At 38.3% G+C, this 22,761-nt stretch overlaps 1 protein-coding gene across 1 annotated transcript in view; it reads right to left on the minus strand.

The window, feature by feature from the left end:
* Positions 1 to 237: 237 nt before the first annotated feature.
* LOC103776267 (E3 ubiquitin-protein ligase Midline-1-like) overlaps positions 238 to 22,761 on the minus strand; it is a 52,618-nt gene continuing 30,094 nt past the window's right edge. The window contains exon 2 of the mRNA XM_008943770.1: positions 238 to 366. Within this exon, the coding sequence (XP_008942018.1) occupies positions 238 to 366 (129 nt within the window). The remainder of the gene's footprint in view (positions 367 to 22,761) is intronic.

Here is a 22,761-nt window from a genome sequence, read left to right on the forward strand (position 1 = left end):
TCACGGAGGAACTCAAAAAATAAGCAATTACAGTAGTGGTGGAGGCCACACAAACATAATAATTAAAAGGGGATAGGAAGGAATGTAATGGAAATCACCTGTACTAAGAATACCATTTATCAGTGATATAGCTCTAAATAAGTTCACCACTATTTTCATTTAGTTCTGTGCCTGTTGGTTTTTTGTTTGTTTGTTTAAAGTTTTGTTCCTGAATGCCAGAGATGAAGGTAGTTAAGTTTACAAGGACTGCAAATGGAGGTCTGTACTCACTTCCACATGTTGACAAGTTTGAATGAGTTTTGCCAATAGAGTTTCCAGTTCAGTATTCCTCTTAATAAGGTTGGTGAGGTTACTCTCCAAATTTTGCTGTCAAAAAGAAAGAAAAGAACACATTAGCATTTTGAAGAATTTATTGTATAAGTTTTCTGGATCTAAATTTTGTAATTACACAGGTGTGAACATAAGACTTTTATTTTGATATGCTACATTAGATGTTTTGTCTATGCATTAAGTATGACAAGACAAGAGCAGAAAAGTTCAAGGTAAGAGCAAGTTTTAGAAAATTTCTAAGGACCTACTGAAAATGAGATTACGCAATTAGTTTTAGGGCTAGGGTCGGGGTGAGAAAGGGAAGAAGCAAGGAGATTGCACTTTTAAATACCCAGTACATGGGTCAGCACTTTCCTCTTGGGATTCACAGTGCTGGGGAGGACTGTCTAACTGATTTAATTCCATAGTTCACTTAAGCTTTATTTTTTAATAAATAATTCTAAAAAGAAACATCTTTTCTGCACAGAAGAAATATCTGTTCACAGATTGCGCCTTCTCTAACTGTTCTTAAGAAAGAACTTGTGGCTTGAGTCTGTGTTTATCAGCTAATTATGACTGCATTAAATATCTGCAACTGCAGGAGAGCAGAGTGCTTTTCAGCTTCCAGATCTGGGGCCATACCCTGGCCACTGGGCAATTGCATGTGAGATTGAGCAACCAGTGCTTAAGCCTGCCTTCTCCCCTCCCTATGCACAGGAAGGAAATCCAAGCACATGAGGAGGAGGGGGAGGTCTGTGATGGCTGTGACCTGACCTGGCCTGGCTGCCTTAGCACCAGGACACTGCTGTGCACGGTGGAGCTTACAGCTACCAGCTCCTCGTTTTTTACCACACATCCTGAGGTAGCTGCTGTTTCACATGAAAGACCATCTTCTGGGAGCATGTGGGCACAAAAAGTCCTTTTTTTTGCACAAAATGCAAAGTTTCCACAGAGATAAAAAAGCCCTGTAAGGGTAGCTTAAGGACATAAAAAAGAAGAATAAAAAGAAGTAAACCATTAGAGAGTCCTGACCGTAAATACTCATTTATTTCAGTGACTTTAGGTGCATATACTTCATTTGAAAAACCTGAGGGCTGCTGGCATGACAAGATGTTTCTCATGGTTATTCACCTATGTAAGTGTGCAAGACTGGTCCCTTGCTTAGTATTCCTGACAGGCTGACAGTCCCTGCCTTTTAATTGTACTTTGTCCTCCGAGTAGTCCCCAGTACCTGGGAAGTACTGAAAAGAACACCAGGATGAGGCCCTGTACTTCTCTCCACACAAGGGCTGTAGTGTCTCTGCAGAGCTCTCATTAATTTCATCTCTCCTCAACTTTTATTAATGGGCTTCTTTCCCTCACATTACTACTTTTCCTCCTGATGTATCTATTCCATCACTTAACTCCCTTCAGCTACCATTAACTCACTTTTCTCATTTTTCTCATCCTCCCCTTACCACCTCCATGCACACATATAATGTGGGAGTGAGAGTGTGTGAGAGAAAGAGTACATTTGGGTTGGTTGGTTTGTTTTCTGGCAGCATCACTCCCTATTTCATGCTGTTTTAAAGCACTTTGTTCCTTGCTCTCCCCTTCTTCATCCATGCAGTCTGTTTACTCCTCCTTGAATTAGGCTACAAACAAATGAAACTGGCAGTATTTCGTCAGTGAACCATGCATACATTGGCATTTACCGGGGCTGATGCTGTAAACACCACAGGAGCAGTCAGTCCTGTTCCATTAAAGATAGCAGAGGATTTTGATGACTTTACATGCATAACCCTTCTGAGAAGCATGATGGGTGTTTAAAGTACATAATTTTAGCATTTTCTTTCCAGCACAGCCTTGCATATCATGTATCGCAAGCTCTGACTGTAAAAATACCTTCTACACAGTATTTATTTTACAACCCATTAAACCAAAGAGAAACAAGAATGGGCATTCTTTACCTAACAGTTTGAGCTGTATCTTGTATTTCCATAAGCGGCACTGTAGACAATCATTTAATTGCAAAAGCATGTTTGCTGTGCTGTTAGATGTCCCTTTGTAGAGCTGAGACTCACGTGCAAAGTCAAAATACCATATATAGTTACAGTATCAGATAACCTTTGTATTTAATACCAGTTTGTTAAGGGGATCCAAATGTGCAAATACTCTTGAAATGACATTTATATAACTTTTTTTATACCTTGCTCGTACACACATTGTGAAGGTGTTCTAACACTTTATACTAGAAGTTTTAAAAGAAAAAATTAATATCTTTCATTAATATTGGCTAATTTAAAATTTATTATTTGACATAACAAATACTAACAGTCAGGACCTATACATACTATAAAGAAAAAGTGTCCTTAGAGCTATTGTGGAACACTTTAGCGATTTTAAATAACCTGAAAGTATCTTCAACTGAGGCCATTAACACATAAAGGGTAAATATTTTTCTCTGAAACAGAAATTTTTTTACCCATAGATTAGACAAGTGGTGTTCCTCAGGGGTCAGTACTGGGACCAGTGCTGTTTAAGTTCTTTGTTGGTGACATGGACAGCAGGATTGAGTGCACCTTCAGCAAGTTTGCAGATGACCAAGCTGTGTGGTGCAGTCAACATATTGGAGGGAAGGGATGCCATCTGGAGGGACCTTGATGGGCTGGAGAGGTGGGGCCATGCCAAACTCAAGAAGTTCACCAAGGCCAAGTGCAATATCCTGCACCTGTGTTGGGGCAATTCCAAACACAAATACAGGCTGGACAATGAGTGGATTGAGAGCAGTCCTGAGGAGAATGACTTGGGGGTGCTGGTGGATGAAAAGCTCAACATGAGCCAGTGTCCAGCTCTGTAGCCCCCAACACAAGGACATAATCCTATTTGAGTGTGTCCAGAGGAGGGCCATGAAGATCATCAGGCAGCTGAAACACCTCTCCTATGAAAACAGGCTGAGAGAGTTGGGATTGTTCAGCCTGGAGAAGAGAAGACTCTAAGGAGACCTCCAGCAGACCTGGCCTTGCAGTATCTGAAGGACACCTACAAGAAAGCTGAAGAGGGACTTTTTATAAGGGCTTATAGCGACAGGAAGACGGGTACTAGCTTGACAATGGAAGTGGGTGGATTTAGATTAGAAATTAGGAAGAAGTTCTTCTCTGTACGAGTGGCAAGACACTGCAACAGGTTGTGGATGCCACACCCCTGGAAGTGTTCAAGACCAGGTTGGATGGGGCTTTGAGCAACAGGGTCTAGTGGGAGGTGCCCTTGCTCATGGCAGGGGGTTTGGAACTAGATGATTTTAAGGTCCCTTCCAACTCAAACCATTCTATGGTTTTATCTTGGATATTTTCAAATCCTGGATAAAGAACAAAATTTTAGAATAACTTTCCTATCCAGTGAATATAAACATAAACCCATAGATATTATTACAGTTTCACACCAGTCTCTTGATGACCTCTGTATTTCCCAACCATGTAAATGTAGGATAAGTACTAAACAAGTGAGTTGCCTTACAAAAATTAGAGTTAATGCACTCCCATGCTCTAGCTTCTTGAACTGCATCATTTTCCAACTGGAAAGCATGGCTATTTGTTTTCATGGAGTTTGGTATGCAAGAAATTGAAGTCTTTTTAGGTCAAGAAGTATCAGAATTTTGTTAAACTTTTGTTGAAGAACATCAGTTTATATTAATGTTTTACAAGATAGCAAGGAAGTGTCTTTGGGCAGTATCTTCCTCCAGTTCTTTCTCCTATTGTATTTCTTTATGGAGCATGGTACTACTTTGTCTACCATGTGATAGCAGTGGTATCCTGCCCTCTTTCTGTACTCTGTATAAGAGGAGGAAAAAAAAAACAAACAAACAAACCTGAAAGATGTTTAAGTTTCAGAAGCAGAATTTTGCTCACAGATTTTCCAAAATGTCAGAAACTCCTTTCACATCCATACCTCAAACTTCTCAGGTTGTATAAGACTTCATTGCCAGATCTAAAACTCTGGCCCTCTTGAAAAATTGATCCAGTGCTGTAGACCAGAATTCCTGGGATAGTGAACCATAGACCAGGTTTTAAGATTGGAGAAAGTGTGCTCTCACATTATGATGAGTACACATAAAAATGACTGGCAGAATAAGCTTATTCAAAGCATCTTCCTTCCTCTCACCGAGCCTTGTACTGCTGTTCTCTTGTGAATCAAATTACAACTGTATTTTGGAAACATTCTATGTAAATCATAATTTCGTAAACATTTGCCCCTACCTTTTCTTATATTTTGTTTTGTGTGACTTGTCAATTTTCATTGCCATCTGTCTGTTAAAAATTGATATAAGAAATGCCAGGGTTGTTTTTTAAAAGGACAATAGCTGCTATACATTTGCTCTGTGAACAGGCTTCACGCATGTTAACTCAGTGAATGCAAAATGCTCTCAAAAAGCAAAAGCCAGATTGAATGCTCCCTGACTTAGCAATGCAGACCTAGCCCAAGATCTTGACATTCCGTGCGTGCTTTGCAACTGTTTTTACAGCATCCAGTATAAAGTGAAAAGAATGCTTACTGTCCATTTGGCATGGTCTGACAACTATACAACATAAATATTCCTATAATCTTGGGATAAATCCAAGTAGATGAAATCACAGACATGTAATTGAAAAGGACAGTTGAAGATGAGGTTTCATTTTGACTCTGCATGCCTATAAAATGATACGATCCAGGAACTGGAGTCTGAAGTTGGAAAATTAATGCTAAAAGTAGAGGAAGACAACTCAGGATTGAATGACTTTTTTAAGCTGCTGCCTAGCTCACCCTAAAGTTATGATCTTGTTAGAGTAATGATTGTGTGAGGCTCGTGCCCCGATTGAAGTGGGAGGTCAGACTAGATGATCATAATGGTCTCTTCTGGCCTTTAAATCTATCAGTCTATGAAAACCAAATGTGAACCCATGCCCTTTGCCAAATTAACAGTCTCACGAAAAGTACTGCTTGTCTGAAATAGGAAGGTAGCACAAACAGATAGTCCTAAGCTACTACATGGGTTAGAAATGCTGTCAAAATAAATTAATGTAAGCTTCTAAAGAAGAAAAAAGCTGAGTTGTCTGCTCCTGCCTTATGTCACAGCAGAGAAAACAGCATCCCTGAGATCATCTTCTCAGAGGCATTTTTCTGCTCCATAAAAAAAGTCTTTCCCAAGGACCGCTAAATAAAATATATAGATACGAGCTACAATGAGATTTTAAATTCCATTTGAAGTAAAACCACTGTCTTTTCCTCATGAAAAATAAACTTCTTCCTGCCATTGATAAATATAAGTACCACTCACTGCTTACTGGAAGGCTTTGAGAACTAGTCTACTAAAACTGCAGCACATGCTGACTCTCACACTGGGACAGTACTTTTTAACAACAGTTTTGATTACCATTTACATAAAATCCATCATGATCAAAGCCTTTTGGCAACAAACCTTGACAGCATTTTGCATTTCCTTTGCTCCTGCTGTAAAAATGACCAAAGTAAGGCAAATTTAGAAGCTATCTCCTGTTTTAAAGAGGAAAACAACTTCGGAGAGCCCCCTGGTCTTACCAGAGCCCTGCGCAGTGGAAATTAGGCTTAGTAATTATGTAGGTTCCATGAGAACCACAGTCACCCTCCCATCATCTCTTTAAAAAGGACTAAACCAAAACAGAGATTGTTTTCAGATTTGGTTGGTAAAAGCACACAAGCAAAAGCCACACAGTTACACTGCAGTAAAACAGAGATGACGAATAAAACATCATGAAGCAGAAGTCTGATTGTATCCTAACTTACTCAAGCTCGCAAGGCAACCAAAATGGCCCTGACACAGCAGATCAGTCTTTAGTACATGCAGGCTGATCATAAATATACACCCGGTTGCTAACAAAGTCCCTGCAACCATATCTTCACCGCAAACGTTTTTCCTCCTCGCTTGAGGAATTTGTGCTCACATGTGCTCCAATTACGTTTCCACCTCGTCGTGGTGACATACCCTATGAACTAGGCCTGTTGCCTCCAGGACTTGCGTCTAACCTATTAAAAAAGTTGCCAATCAATTCCAGAAGAACTGCCAGAATATCAAGCGTGGTTCTGAGCCAGGTTTTTGGTGTATGTGAGTTTAATGTTTCCTTTGGTGTTCTTTATTTAAATGGACATGCCAGGTGCACATGGAAAAACTTAAGCTAATTTTTATTCTATGTACTTGTCCTGAAACAGATGACTACTCTTCCGTAGGATACACATGCTCAAGCCTGTATTTCTCCAGCCAGGGAATGGTAACATTTGCGGTTAATAGGAATGATTGACCTCAAGTCTCAAATGTGCAGAGCTTGACAACTGCACTCCACATTTCTATTTGAAAAGAAATAACAGCTATGATGTTGATACACTCCTGGGGACTAAGATATTTACCTCAAGTGATTACAGTATAACACAAGGAAGGACCCATGAGATACTGCACTATTAATTAATTGTCCAGGATTATTTTTCTTGAATACACATTACAAATAGCTGCATTTGAAGCCACTATGACTTAAATGGAGTTAAGTAAACTGAGTCTATTTCCTATTCTATAAGGAATGTATCTTATTTTTTTTTTTAACCCTTATTCAAAATGGGACATTGTGGAAATTGAAGGAAAGGCAAGCATTTCAAATTCTTGACCAAATGAAACCTTTATTAACTGACAGGACAACATTCTAGGCAAAAACCTACAATTTCACTCTTGCTTCTCTACAAAGCCATGCCCTCAAATATACCATGGGTGCTTGCCACTTCTAGCCACAGCTCTGCCCTTTGGTTTAACTACACTAATATCCCTTGTGAGTTGTTTTGCTGCAATGCTCTTTAGTCTTCCTTCACTACTTATTCCCCTTTCCTCAGAGACTAAAAGAAATTTAACAGCTGGGGCCTCTGATTAAAAAGGACAAGACAAGAGCTGGATATCTAGTGCACTACGGTGAAAGTTTTCCTTTGATGTGCAGTTACTAGGTTTGGGAAAGAAACAGTACATAAACTATGCTGACTGTAACAGGGACCATGATTATCAAGAACATAGGCCATTTGAACTGGTACTACTTAGTTATTTTCAATATTTTAATGTGAAATAGGCATGAAAAAAACAAACATAAAACTTTCTTTTAAACAGAGAAAGAGATCTGTTTTCCGAGGGGACATTGAAACATGTTGTAAGAACTTTGTATAAGTTAAAACAGTGATAAAACTGACTATGTAGGACACACAACTTTAGAGATTCCCATTTCTATTAAACTACTTGAAGATAACCAAATGTTGGCTTGGCTGAGATCTGGGGGGTTGTTTCAGCCCTATTTCTATAATGAGTCATTAATCAAAGGAGGACTGGAATAATAATCAGGAATCAAGGATCATGAAATACTAGATTAAGCATTTGACTAAATTATAAACCAAAACCGGTCTTGAACTGATAAGTGAGTTAATAAAGATCTACAAAACTATAGATATGTTTGAGGCCTCATTTTTTTTTCTTCAATCATAGAATGTATTGGGTTGGAAGGGAACCGCTAAAGGCCATCTAGTTCAACCCCCAATGCAGTAATCAAACTGGAAGCAAAGTATTAAAAGAGCACAACAAATACCAGACACCCTGCATTAAAAAAATGTCATTAAGGACTTATTGTGGAGACCTGGAGGGTTTGTAAGCTCATTCTTTTCCCCATGGGCTAATCCAGTGCAACGAAGGAGGTTGAGGAGAACTTGAACTGTTGCACAGCTGTCCTGTAACATCCAGGCTACATTCACTGCCAGCCTCCCAGGACATGGAATGTACTTAAAACCAGGAGTTCAGCAAGAGCTCCTGCTCTTGAAATGCTTAATCTAATCTTACACAAGCAAGATCTGGGAAGTATTCATCCAAAAAAACTGAAGTTCTGGGTTTTGCACATACCTAACGGCAGACATCTATATGAAGAGAAAGCAGAAATCTCATCTAAAGAACCACAATTTATGCAGTGTTATTAAAGTCCTAGCTCTTACAGATGTCTGCCTAAACATTTCTGAAAGTTTGCATTTTATTTAAGAGGTTGTAGTATGGAAAAAAAATCTGGTTTTAATCACTCAATACATATTACTGCATTTTGTGGTTGAAAAATTCCATCTTATCTAAGCAGGTATGTATAAAAAAACCCTCAGTATTACACAAAACTGGCAAGTTAGAATGGACTTCTAGATAGGCAAGGACTAGAGAAGGTCAACATGGTGATTTGGTCTGTGTTAGGTAGCAGACTGGTGGAGCTGTCATGAAAATAATTCAGCTCTTTCTGCTGGCCTGTAACAAAGTTGACATTTGAGGCAGCTGCACCCATCTGCATTTACATTTCTCAGTATGGCAAACAGCACTTTGAAGGACCTCTATAGATTGCCTTCCTAAGGATATTAATTGTCTCTCTGGAGAATGAAGCTGGAAGTCCATCTCCTGACACAACTGGAAGGACTGAGACACCCAAGACACACTCTGCCTTTGTCTGCTACTGGTGCAGCATCTAGCAGTTGGGCTAAACAGACTACCAGCAGTTCTTGTTCAAGAAACAGGAATAACTTGCTATGTAGTTCCTCTCTAGAGAGGAAACAGGTGCATCTGTGAACACAATATATGCCCAGTTATTGCTCTGGTGGCGTATTAGGAGCCATATGGGCATCATCGGTAAGCCCGAATGAAGCCGGAGCACAGCACCTCTTTTGGAATATGCCAATCCCACTGTCCAATGGCATGGTACATGGTGCAAGTGTTAACCAACCAGTCAACCAGAATGACCCAGCTCTGACTTACGGTGAATCATACTACATAAAACACTGCTTACGATTACATTTTATGGTTGTGCGTGTTTGTAAACTCTGCAGGATTTTGTGAAGAAGTACACCTTGAGCTAATTCTTCCACTAAGGAGTGCTCTGGGTTTGCACTACTTAAGTCATTGGTGGCTCTGCCTTCTCCTTCCAGTGATTAGGCTCCAGCTGCAAGAGGTTACTTGCAATAAAAGCTTGGCATCCATCCAGTTTAATGCTCATTCTGGCACACACTCATTGCCTCACTGCTCACAGTTAAAGCTTGGTCTAGACAGAAGTGTAAATATCTCTGTGTTTTCTTCTCTTCATTTGCTCTATTTTCTATTCAATACACTAAACCCCTCTACTATATTGAGTAGAAAGAAGTTTGGCATGGTGAACTCAAGTTACTCACAGTTTAATAGTTTAGACACGGCCTTAAGTACTTTTTGAAATGAAGGTTTAAACATTAATCTGAAATACTTATATTATCAGACCAGACTGACAAATCAGCAGTATTTTTCTGTGCAAAGCTTTTGGCCAAGCACCATATCTCAAATTTAGGAGTTAGGGAAATAATTATCCTCGATCCGGACTTCAGCTACAGAGTTGTTATGATATTTAAGTCTTTGACTTTACAAGTTGCTATGGATTAAACAAGAGAATAATGTTAAATAATTTTAGTACACTTGTATACTTAGGGGCTTAGTAAGACAATGTGATTGTGATAAGCTAAATTTAAACTAAATAATCAATTGAATGTTAATCCAGCCACCATATGAGGGGTCAATAATCAAAGGACAGATTATTATTTAACAGCCCTTGACAATGTGTATGGAATGGTTAAATAAACAAACAAACCAAAAGCCAATATCCCATGTGGAGGCTACAGCATGCTTCTGTATTTCACTTATTTCAGCAATGCAGATAGTCACAGATGCTTCCTTTTATGAATATGAACTTATCAATTGGTATGAACTAATGAATTGTTCATACTAATATGAACAATTGCTTGAGGATACTTCAGTGTAGTGAATTTTAGCTCAAGAAAGCACATTTGCAAGTACTTTTGTAGTTTATTTTTACTATGTTCCTATGATAATAAACCACTTGTAGCATGCCAAACCATAAATGTAATTCAAGCCAGTTCTACTTCATCAGCACTTGAGGACCCATCATTATATTAAAAATGTTATTTTCCATTTTTTGCTTCAGTTTATACATGGCTTGAAAGCATATCCAGGGTAAAAATTCTGTCAGTAAGAATCAGTGGATTGTGAGAATACATTCCTAGTAACGCCAGAGAACTCTGGTCTTTCAAGACATTTAAAACATATATATATATAAAAAATAAATTCTGCTGTAGTGTGGCAAGGCAACACATCACATCATATGAAAACAAAGGGCATTTTTAGAAAAAAAAAAGGTGTAAATAGAAGCACAAATAGATGCACCTTTAATTCACATGTTCTAATACAAAGAGACTTTGCACATTTTACTAATAAAGACAAGATCCTTCATCTTTGGCCTTCACATTAAACATTTAAATTTACATTAGTAAATTTTACATCATAAACGAGAGCATTTGATGCACAGAAAGCTAAAACAATTTTTAAACACATATATATACACTAGAATTTAATAAATTCCCAATTAATAAAAAAATACATATGAATAACTGAGAATAAAACATCTGGATGCACAGTCCCTTTGCTATAAGAATAGCAAGTAACAGGTATAACCCAACCTTTCTTTAAAAACTTAGAAACATAAGGAAAATCAAAGTGCCATTTTCATGTTACCTTTTCTTCCTCCACAATGCCAAATGCAGAAATGATGGTACTCTAGAGGAACTGATGTGTGAGCAATGAAGCCTTCTAACTTATCTTTGAATAGGGATGCAGAATTGGACTAGTCTTACATGGCCTACTGATCATCTTCACAAATGTAGTAGGAAATGAGTAGGAAAATGTAGAATCAGCCTACCTGAGCCCTCCCATACAGATTTGGCCACTTTTCCATAACCATTTATTGTGGCAGTTACTTCGGTAATGAAAAATAAATGTGCTTACATTTTGGTGAAAATACTAGCAGTTTAGAGAGATGTGCAAATCCAATTATTCCTGAAGAGTGGGAGATCTTAATATTTCATTTGACACACTTAGATAATGTGACCAATTTATACAGACTTCCCCTGGACAAATTATTAATTTGATTTATCGTAGTCTTTGAAGTTTTCCCTATTATCAACTTTTTCTGTTAAAAGTATGAGTCAATGCTGATTATATACGTATGATTTTCATGGCACTTTAGGAAGATATAAAAAAAATTAAACCCCATGGAATTAATTATTTGGTGACTTCATTTAACTAATTCTTATTTTGATCACAGACAAAGTATTTTTTTGGCATAAAGATGTGGACTTGATTCACCCAGTACATTACTTCAAGTCTGTATTTTCTACATCCATTGTTTTTGAGAGATAAGCCTATAGACTTTGTGAGAAACACCTCCTTAGCCACATAAAACATATATAAATAAACATGCATTTACTCATACATGCTCTGCAACATGGGAAAAATACATTATGCAATGTGCAAATGGCATAGAGGGACAACATGGAGTCTCCTCTGGTGCTTCTGTGCACATTCAACAGTAGCATTTTGAAGTCACATAATACTGACTGAGGGCTGAGCCTGATTTCATATACTCAGCAGTTTTTAAAATTACCACACGAAAATACATCTTTAATTTACTTTTTCTTTTCCTTGACTAAGGTACTTTGGTTTGACTGAAGGAGTTAGACTTGTGTTTCCTGGAGAATAGAAGGCTCAGGGAGACCTCTTCACCAGTATTCATGTACTTAGAGAGCACTTATGAAGAGTACTTTCTCTTCACAAGGAGCCACATGAAGAAGACAAAGTGCAACAAGTATAAGTTGCACCAGGAGATGTTTCACCTCTATGTAAGAAAGGTTTTTTATAGTGAGAACAATCATTTACCCAGAGACATGGTAGAGTCCTCGTCACTGGAGGTCTTCCAGATGCAATTGGACAGATAGTCCAGGTAACTTCATCTAGACTCTCTTTCACATGAAAGGTTGGATCAGATAATCTTTTGAGGTCCCTTCCAAACTGTGCTGCTCTATGACTGATGATTCATCAAGTACTTTTATTAGTTAAAGAGTTGTATCTATAGTTGAATCCTTTTAAGTGTGGCTCCGCATGCATGTGCATGCATATGGGTGTGTTGTAGCAAATATGCCAGTGAAATCAATCTACAGGTTAGCCTGGGCTCTTATTGTAGCTCACTGGGCTCTGTGCCTGTATTTTGAGATGATTTGCCCAGTTTTAGCTGATTTAATTTCTGTAACTCTTTCACAATTTTGAGCACTACAGGGTCACTAGCAGTCAAAAGTGAGATATATGGAAGAGAACTGACATGTCTTCAATTCCTACTGTCCTGGTCCGCTCTCTGACATCCCCAAGACTTTGGAAAGCAGAGCCTGGCAACACTTGTCAACCCTCAGGACATAAGGCTCCTCCATTTGAGGAGCCTCCATGAGGGGTTTCCATTTCTCCTTTCTGCACACATACCTGTTTGCCTCGTGCACAAACATGCAAGTCTGTGAGATGGCCAAGAAAATAACTGCACAAATAGCTGAGGGGGTGCCAGGAGTCCTGTGCCATATATTGCCCACACAACTCATGTTGAGAGCAGCTCTATTTTCCCAGTTGCTCTGCTGTTTCTAGAAGTGAGTATATATTGCAGTTACACTATGACAGGAAAAGCAAGTTGGTGACGCTAAGCCTTTCACTTTGGTGTAATAGTTCATGCAGGATGTGGGAATTCCATCTGGGAAATTGCATATTCTAGGTGATAATATTGAATATTGAAATGACAGCTCCGTTAACTTTTCTTTTTTTCATTTGTTTCTGCCAGAGCGGTGCCTATTCTATGCACTTATGGTGGAAAACTGGCTTTTACTCAGGATTTGTTAATTAATAAGGAACTTATTCTACTTTGTAGTTTGATACTTCAGGTGTTTTGTTTTGTTTTTGTAAAAGTATATTTGTTCCCAAAGCTAACAGCAACTCAAATCATGCAATGTCTTTGTTTCCATAGTAACCACCTTATTTCAACTGTAACAAATGAAACATCAAATACACGAAACCTTAAAATGCCTTAAATTACTCATTTAAGTAATTAAATAAAAATTGATGAAATAATTTTTTTTAAATGGAGATAAAACAGTAACAGTGCATACACCGTGCTTCTCTCTATGAATTTCAATTACTTTTACAAGAAAGAAATGTCACAAATTTTATTTTACAGATTATTCAATCTATAAAATATTCAGTCTGGATCAAATGCCTTTAATCAAAAATCCAACTAGCCTTTAGCTATACGAATTTTTCTACTGAGTCAGTGGGCTCAGAAGCCAGCAAAGTTAAGAAGAAGGCCCCTCCTGCCACAGATACCATGTGCTGGTAGTACATGCTTGTACAGACAACTAATCTGAACACTTGAGATATTGATTAATTGTCACCTTGTTGTCATAGAGTAGTATTGGTATATTTGATATCGTCTATGCTCAAACAACACATACATGACTACGGATGATAACAGAAACAATGACTCCACATGCCTAGGTTAAACATCACAGTGGTACATTGCCCTTGCCACAATCTCTTGACAGGTGAGCGAGTTGAAAAACTTACTAGATAAACATTTCCAATTGAGATTTGTAAAACTAGCACCTCATAAAGTTTTTATGGAAACTTACTGTCTTACTACAGAATGTCATTTTAAAACTGCATGTCTGAAAAAAGGAGATTTCAGTAGTTCCTGATGAGTCTGTCCAGACCTTAAAGGCTGTACATTCCCATTACACACACCATGGTATGTCTCCAGTGTATGACACCATCTGCTGTGGGGTGCTTTTCAAAGCAAATAGAAGTCTGGTTTGTTTCATTTTGCAGACTTGTCAGCAGGTACCTTCAGAAATGTCTTAGGTACAAACCAAATTTGTACATCAAAAAAGCTTTTGAAAGTCAGGGTCAAGGAACTAGGACTAAAATCAAATGTGAACAAAAGAAAAGGAAATCGCGATAAAAGCAATGCATTGACTAGCACAACTTGGTAGTTTTATTTAAGGAAACACTGTGCTTGATAAAACAGCTGTTCACCCTGACAGCTGCAGAAAAGGCCCCACTTATCTTGGTTGACAACAAGCTGACCACATGCTCTCACAGCAAAGGTGGCTGTTGTAACCTCAGAGGTGTTCAAATGCTGGAAGAGGTTGCCCGAGGGGGCTGTGGGCCTCACTCTTGCTGACTGCTTCCCCAGTAGAGAAAGCTATTTTAATTATTGGGCAAACTAACAGCCAAATTCCTCCCCCTGCTCTTACGTCGTATATCAGAGATCTGAGGTACCCACCACGAGAGTGACAAATAAGTTAATACACTCACTCACTGCATAGGATGTGAAGAAGGAAGCAAGCTGGCCAAAGATCCAAGTCAGGGGAGATGGAATTATCCAGGCCAAGATTCCAGTTATGTAGTAGGGATTCATCTTTCTCCCTGCCATCTGGGGAACTCTGCTTGCTATACACAGTTGGGAAGCCTTTCCAACAACCAGAATCAGCACACATGCACACACACTGCAGAGGCAAACATCCCAACCCTACTGCAAGTAGAGTCAGCTCTTATAGAGGCGGGTTCTTGCCCTGCTTCCAAGTTAATGCGGAAGGTGGGGGCACCTGGTGGTGATCTCCTCATCAGTTCCCACCCAAGGCTGGCCAGACCCTGGGTGAAAACCAATCAGGAGGGTCTTTCTTGCCTGGTTGTGGACATCATCTATATGTCAACCCTCATTCAGGGCTGGGGGTTTAAACCCCAGCACTTCATGTTCCATCCTCAACAGTATTCAAAATAGTTAGCACCTAAGCAAACTTCCCTCATTGTTCAGGGGGCTGGACTAGATAAACTCCAGAGGTCTATTCCAAACTAAATGATATTGTAATTGTGTAATTAAGATGCTTAACTTCATAAATCACACATTTTACTGAAATTGTGAAAATCTGTAGATATTTTAAGATAGCTGAGCCACAAAGAATTTTCATATAAAGAATTTAAAGAAGTATATTCATTTAGAAGCTTTCTTATACACTATTTTCTTTTTCACCAGAGCTATAAGACCTATAGTATCCAAATATGAAGTAAGCTAACATGCGTTTTATAAAAGTACATGGAACTAATAAATATGAATTTAAGACTTTGTTTCAAATATTCAAGGAGCAAGATTACAGCAAAATCAGCTTTTAAGATTTTTATAAACTTGGAAGCTTTATCAGATATGCCTAATATGGCCATCATTATAGTACATAGGTGCCAACTTTTTTTACATATTTGATTACGCTATTTAAAGTATGTTGTAAACCATGAGTGAATAATATGGCTACATAGGTTGTTCTATTAATTTTATTGAATCTGAATCTATTATTTGAATTTTTATCTTCTGCAAGATACCAAGTTTTGGTGAATACTATATGGTCTGGATAGTGTACAATTACAGAAACATCACATCTTTTCTTCTTCACATAGAATATGACACAAAGAAAGACAATGTAATTCATTAAAGGATATTTTCAGTTTTCAGGGCAATTGTGAGAGACGATAAAGAAAAAAAAAAAGCAGAACAGGAACTCTAAGACATCTTCAGCCTTTACTATTTCATACTCCACTAAAAAGAAAAATCTGATTTATATTCTTCCATTCAGCATTGGTTTGGCACTCTAAGCAAGGGTAGAAAAATTGCTACCCTTTTATCAAGACTTGGTCTGCCAGCATGTGACACCAAGCAGTTGTTGTTTAGTGCTTCTGGGCTGCACTGACGGGCATAAAAGTTTCAAAGGCCTTTAATTTTAAAATCCATCAATGGAGAGAACAGATTCAAGCCTGCTTTTAACTGCTTTTAACATTTGCTTGCTTGACATGAAAGCTGTAGGGCAAAAGAAAGAAAAAGCATTAAAATGTGTGTGGATTACTTTACATATAAGTACAAATTAAATTAAGAGAATTTATTACTGTACAGTGTTAGAAAAGTGTAAAGAAAAGAGCACCACCTAAATGAATTACAAATTCTTATATAAAACTTGTGCCCCTTTCTCAGTTTTCCCTGAATAGCCTGTCTGCCCTATTTTATTCTGTCCCATTAAACTGTGCTTTTTTTTTCCACAGTCAAAAATGCCACTTAGCTGAAGGGAAACCCTTAATTCCTTTGAGGGTATACAGTACAGGTTTTCTAATTAGGACATCCTGTGGAAACGCAGTTTTAAGAAAAGACTGGAGAAAGTGGAAAGAAATACTATATAATACTTTGTACTGGAATAATGCACCAATTAAGCCAAAAATTGCATGGTCTTCATTTGATCTTAGAGGTCTTGCAAAAGGCTAAAAGTATTTTCACTTTAGTCCCACAGATATAAAAGTTTGTGTGCATCAGAGCTGTAATTACTCATTTTGATACTAACAATGGAGTTTATAATTTCACACCAGGCTGATCATCACTTAAAACCATTTATTTCTGCTCAGTACATCCCCTCTTAATTGGAATGTTTTGTTAGTGTTGTGTTCCTAGTCATGTCATTTTGGCCATTAGGCTCAAGCTCTTCTCTTGAATACAAGCAAGGAAACAGCCCGCCCCGAGTCCATGTATGTTGATAGCTGGATTTAGATACAGTAACAGCTACCTTCTTGTTCAGCTGGGAGGCTGAGGTGAAAGAGAAGAACGAGTATGCTAAATGTTGCAGTGTCTTTTGTATGTGAGGTCAGATCCTGCAGTTACTGTGGTCATGTCTGGCTTTTGAAAGCTGAGAATTTATAATGTTTGCCTGCAGCAAGTTTTAAAAAGTAGTTTTGCCATACACAAAGGGATAAATTCAGCCATTAATTGAATGTAAGAATCAGATAATTTCTGGAGTTGTTTATCAGCTAATAATTTGTCCTCCACTATTCAGAACACATTTCAGACTTTTAAAAGGTGTAATTCTTATCAGCAGAAATTGTAGTTTCATCAATCCACATTTGACATATGCCGTTATTAGAACCTGATTTCACATAAAGGAATGACAAACTTTAGTTATTACAAATTATTTTTTTCCAGTTACAGTGTTTCCTTGGCTTGATTTTTTTTTTTCAAGTTTTATTTTTATTAAAATATCAGATAAAACCACCAGCTAATTTCACAAAACAAGCTAAGGGAAATATGATGCTGTCAATGATAAAAAGTCTTGCTCTGCTGCTTCAGTGCTTTGAAAGCTGGACTCAAATTTGGCAGGAAAAGATTCTGTGCCCAGTATATGTCTTTCTGCCTTTTCCTGCCAGTCCCTCCAAGTTCAGGCAAGACCTGAAAAGAATTGTACATCACAGTTTGGCAACTAAAAGCTCTGAAGACTGTCAACACTAAATGAGCTCAAGACTCCCAGCTGATCAGATGGTACATGTACCATCACAGTACAACTCAGAGCTGCTAAAAACAAATTACAATATCACTGCAATAGCTTCTACCACCTCCTGATCCAAGACAGGATCATATTCTAGATCTAAAAGCAGCGTGTTTTTCTGTCTTGTGCCCTCAGTTCCTCTCCCATGAGGACCCACTGGTTAATGCATAAAAGTTCAACTAAAAATTGAAAGGAAGCATATGCAATCATTTGATTAGACACAGAGAAAGGAGTTCTGCAAAGACATGGGATCGATTAGTAATGGATAAAAGTTGCTCCTGGTGAGGCTAGAATGAAAGGAGGTGTTAGGAAGAAATGAGGGTGAACAGCTGGAAAAGCAGAGCACGCAAAGAGTGACTCTGGAAACAGATGCTGAGACTGGGAGTTGGGTGAGCTGGAAGCCAGGCAAGATAGCCTGGAAGTGAGATGGCAAAATACTGGAAATGACAATCCCATGAATGAAAAAGGGGCAGAGATGTCTGAAAGATAAGGTGAAGGTAGAAAGAATCAGAGCAGAAGAAGGACCAGGGTAAGGTCAGCATGGGTTAGATAAGAATCTTCATCTGGGAATTACTGTGATGGGGAAGGAGCTGGGACTGGGAAAATAGTCTTGCAGGGCAGAACCACTAGGGAGACTGAGCAGAACAGTGGTCTGAGAGGGGGAGCTTACCGAAAATAGATGAGCATCCATGGAGATCCAAGCAGTCTGGGGACCAAAGCAAAAGGTAAAGAATAAATACAAATGTAGAGCCAGGAGAATGGTACTCTTGGGGCATGGATGCTGAGCATATAGAACCAGAAAAAGATCTGAGCAGAAAAGGAGACTGAGACCGGGTGTCAGGAAAGGGGAAGACTGAGTCTATGGAAAGAAGACAGGAATTAGAATTTAGTCTCCTGCAGAGGGAGAGGCCTCTAGGTAAATAATTTACAAGCCTTTGTGTGGGCTTCTATTGACAGAGATAAAAAAAATCAGCTTCAGACAGCATTCTTATAATTCTCAAATGATCCCTATGATATCAGCTATACTTCCCCACTTAGCAAAACATTTCCATCTGTGGGAGAAATGCAATCATATATTACAACAGCATCACATAAATGAGACCAACAGAGGCAACGTCCTGTTTTTAATTGTTTCTCACAAGTCTTTTTTGCAGCCTTGGGAATTCTCCTTATATGCAAAAAGTGAGAAGTAAAAAATAAACAGTCCAATGTTTGTCTCTGGAAATGCTGTTCTTTTGTAGACACTGAAAAGGCAAAATATCAAAGGATCCCTCACTCTTCTAAACTACCAACCTGTGATTTCTGTTTCTAGGAATTTTGCCATTGATTTGATTTAGGTAGGATTTCACTCCAACCTCTTTGAGAAGGAAAATGAAATAAAGCACTTGTTCTTCTAATCCAGCTTTTAATTAATAAAAAGCTGCAATGTTAACATGATTGTTTGATTCTCCTTTTCATTAAGGATATTTCAGTGTAAAGATCAGCTCTTTACTCTTTGTAAGTTAGTAGGGTGTTAGAGAATGATATTATTTCCTTCTACATGCTACCAAGTTTAATGTATAATACAATGCAACTTATCAGCTTTAGGTAGGTTTGAGTGGTTTGTGTTCCTAAAATAAGTTCTTCAAATAGAAGACCCTGTGAAGTTTGCAGTCCTTTTTTTTTTTTTTTTTTTTGATATTGCCAATCAAAGAAGCAATTAAAGTGATTTCATGTGTTGTCTCACAAAATGTGTGATGGTTTTGGCCTACAGCAATTTGTTGCTTTGGAAAGTGTCTAGAATTTTAAACATCTGCTTCTAAGGTGCAGATCCTTGGTTGATGTAAATTGTGACTCTGACAAAGTTATTTTAGTCAGCTGAGAATGTGTCTCTGTTAAATGTGATGCTAATATTTACTCTGAAAAGCAGAAAAGGTACCTTATTATATTTAACATCACCAATTTTCTAAAGATACCATATTTTTGAGGCTGTGCTACTTAATCTAACATACAAGCCTAAGGTTCTACATGAGTATTTTAAAAGCTTATGTCGGAAACATGAAGAGTATTGCTATTTCAGGTTAGTACAGGGTAGTCAAGGATAACTTCATAGTACAATTTTGACAGTGTAGCATTTGGTAAACTAGTGACATTAACTTTGAAAATAAGAACAGGAAACCAGAAAACTACTTGTCTTGGGAACAGCTCCTCCTGGCACAGAGGGTGACAGTGGGAGAGACCCTGCTCTGTCTTGACACCAAGCAGTGTGCTGCATTGCAGGGACTTGTCCCAGATGAGCTGTATTGCCTGGCCACTCTTCCTGCCTGCACTGCCCTGGCTGGGCCACTCTGACCTCACACCCCACATGTCTTGTGATCCTACAATCGGCATTCAAAACTTGTGCCCAGCCACCTGGCAAGACTTTGTATCACACCAAAACAGAAGTGAAAACCTTGTCTACCAATGTTCTTCAAAAGCATGCTAAAATGTTAATTATGAATGCATAGAGTTCACCGAGTTTCAATCCTGTCTTTGCTACCAGATACACTCCAATCAGGGATGCCTGTCACCCTTCTATACCAGGGTTGAGACCTTCGGTGTGGACAACACTGAACTGTATATATTTCCAATCTGTCTGCACATTCAGTTCTGGGGCCTGATTTGGATTGCAACCAGGTAAACAAGCAGCTGGTGTCACAGATGGATCACTGTGTCGATGTGTTTTTCAAAGGTATGATAGCTGCAATTGCAAATATGTTTGTGAGATATTCATAACATAGAGAAGCAGGCATTTAGGATAAGATCTGGAAAAAAATGTTGCTAATATTTAACACTTATTAATTTCCAAGGGATGTAGACTCCTAAATGCAATGTCCACGCTGAACTTTTGAAAATATCAGGTAAAAACTCATTCTTTCCAGTCATCCATGTTTCCATAGCCAAAGTTTATTTCCCTGTATCTTATACACTATGAGGCCCAAAATATTGCACAATGGAAAAAATCCATTCCTAGGTGCTAATATTGTGATAACCAAACCTGTCTGTGTTCCTTACTTCCAGAAACAAGATCACTTAGGAAAATCAGAGGCTGACTTGCTAGCTGGTTTACATCTCATATGCCAAAGGTGAAGTATTCTTCCTCAATGCTTTTATTCAGTACTAGCCATTTCTTTTACACTGCCGGATGTTGCCATTTGTTCAAGTAATAAGTCACTGTTTGGAAGGAAAACTGCTTTTGAAAATAAAATTCGTATGACTGACCCAACCCACACAGAGATAACCTTTGTGAAAGAAATACTTAGCCAAAACAAGATTTACCATTTCTTTAAGAGATTCTGGGAATGCAATATAACTCTAGTGCACAGCAGCATGCTTTTAAATATAACAGGTTTGCTATGTTACTTTCTTAAGTATTTATCTAAGGAAAAAGTATTCCCGACTGATAACACTTGGCAAAGAAAGTTTATTATGAGAGTCACACTATTTTGAGCACAGGCTGGTAGGAAACAAACTACACAAGTTTTCACATACATTTTGTCCCGGCTTTCATTCCCAGGAGTGATGTTTTTTCTCTGGCCTTTACTACGTTACCTCGTTGAGTATTTCAGTTCCTCCATCTATAAAAGAAAAAAAATTATACTGGCCTAACTCTATTTAATGAGGCAGTGCAAAACTGGCCTCAGGGCAGCACCCAGAGGCACTGTCTCTTGCTGATTTTCATGAGGTGGAAACAGCCACTAAATACTCTGTCAGCCTGTAGAAGCTAAATCTAAGCATGCGCCAGTCAACTGATTTGGACTGGTTAGATAAAAATATTACAAGAACACTGATCATGAAGAGTCTTGTATTCTTTAGCATGGTATCATCACTTACAGGCTGTGATGACAAATCCCAACTAAAAAGTACAGGCCAGCCCCCCTCACTACCATACCCTTGCTGGCAACACTCTGTGCAGCTGCACTGTAAGCCAGGTCTGGGTTAAGAATAAACTTCTGAAATAAAGGGGGAGGGAATGGGAATATACTTTAAATCAATATAAGAGATCCAGTTTGTAATGCAGCTCCACGGACAGTTGTAGCAGAAAAATTGAGGAGCTGATGAACTATGACAGAACAGGGAGAGCAAGGTGCTGAAGGTTCAGAAATTGCCTGCAGCTCTTCACACCAAAGCCAGCATCTCATGGATTCACTAAAAAGTAATCCTGACTCACTAAGTCCCTTTAAGTATTGTAAAATATAATTATTTAAATCACTACTTTTCACTGGTGTTGTGATAGTAAAAGGAGGGAGGAATTTACTAATGAAAAAAGTAAAGTCAGAATCTGATAACAAATGTGATGATAAAAGAGGAAGGGAAGGAACAGAGTAATTGTATAACTGGTGCCAGTTCTCAGAAAAGCATAAGCTGAGGTGTGTGACAATGTCTCCTTGCTCAAACATTACTCAATTTGCCAAATAGGCAGTCAACTCCAGCTGCAAATTATTGTTACTTACTCATTAAGCCTGGTAATTTAATTATATTCTATTCACTTTGAACTGGCATGATGATCTCTTCTGTGAATGTCTACGATTTTGAATTTATGTACGCGTCCAGAAGACTTGCGCTACTTTAAAGCACAAAAAAACCACGACCTCATTTACTTCCACTATCTAATAGCATTTATTTCACATGACCACTGAAAATGTACTTGCTGTGGGATGCTTGTGTCCAGGAAACTGAATTATGAATGCAGGTTTCCTTACCTGGCCTATCATGGCACTACAGAGAGATAACTGCCACAGCTTCTGAATTCTCAGCAAGTTCTCTACTCCAGGGTGGGTTAGTTCCTTGGTAAGAAAGAAATGAATTGACACAGACAGTTTATGACATCATTGCATCTTTTATTTACAGTAGATGCAATTTTAAAGAGAGGAATTAGATAGCAAAGTCAGTGTGTGGTATGTGACTTGGAGATTAATTATGAAACTCTAGAAAAGTCTCCCTCACACAAAACACCACACTGTTTCTCTGAGTAGAGAGAGAATTCTGTTTAAGCTCCTTTCCATGAATAAAAGCTCCTTTCCACAAGAAACTTCTTAGTTTTATTTGCCTTACAGTTAATGAATTAATTTCACAAGTTATTTTAATAACTTGAGAACATACCATTGTTGAAAGGAGCATTCCTCCTAACACACTTTTCTC

Source organism: Merops nubicus, unplaced genomic scaffold, assembly GCF_000691845.1.
Source record: "Merops nubicus isolate BGI_N331 unplaced genomic scaffold, ASM69184v1 scaffold3877, whole genome shotgun sequence".
Classification (NCBI taxonomy): domain Eukaryota; kingdom Metazoa; phylum Chordata; class Aves; order Coraciiformes; family Meropidae; genus Merops; species Merops nubicus.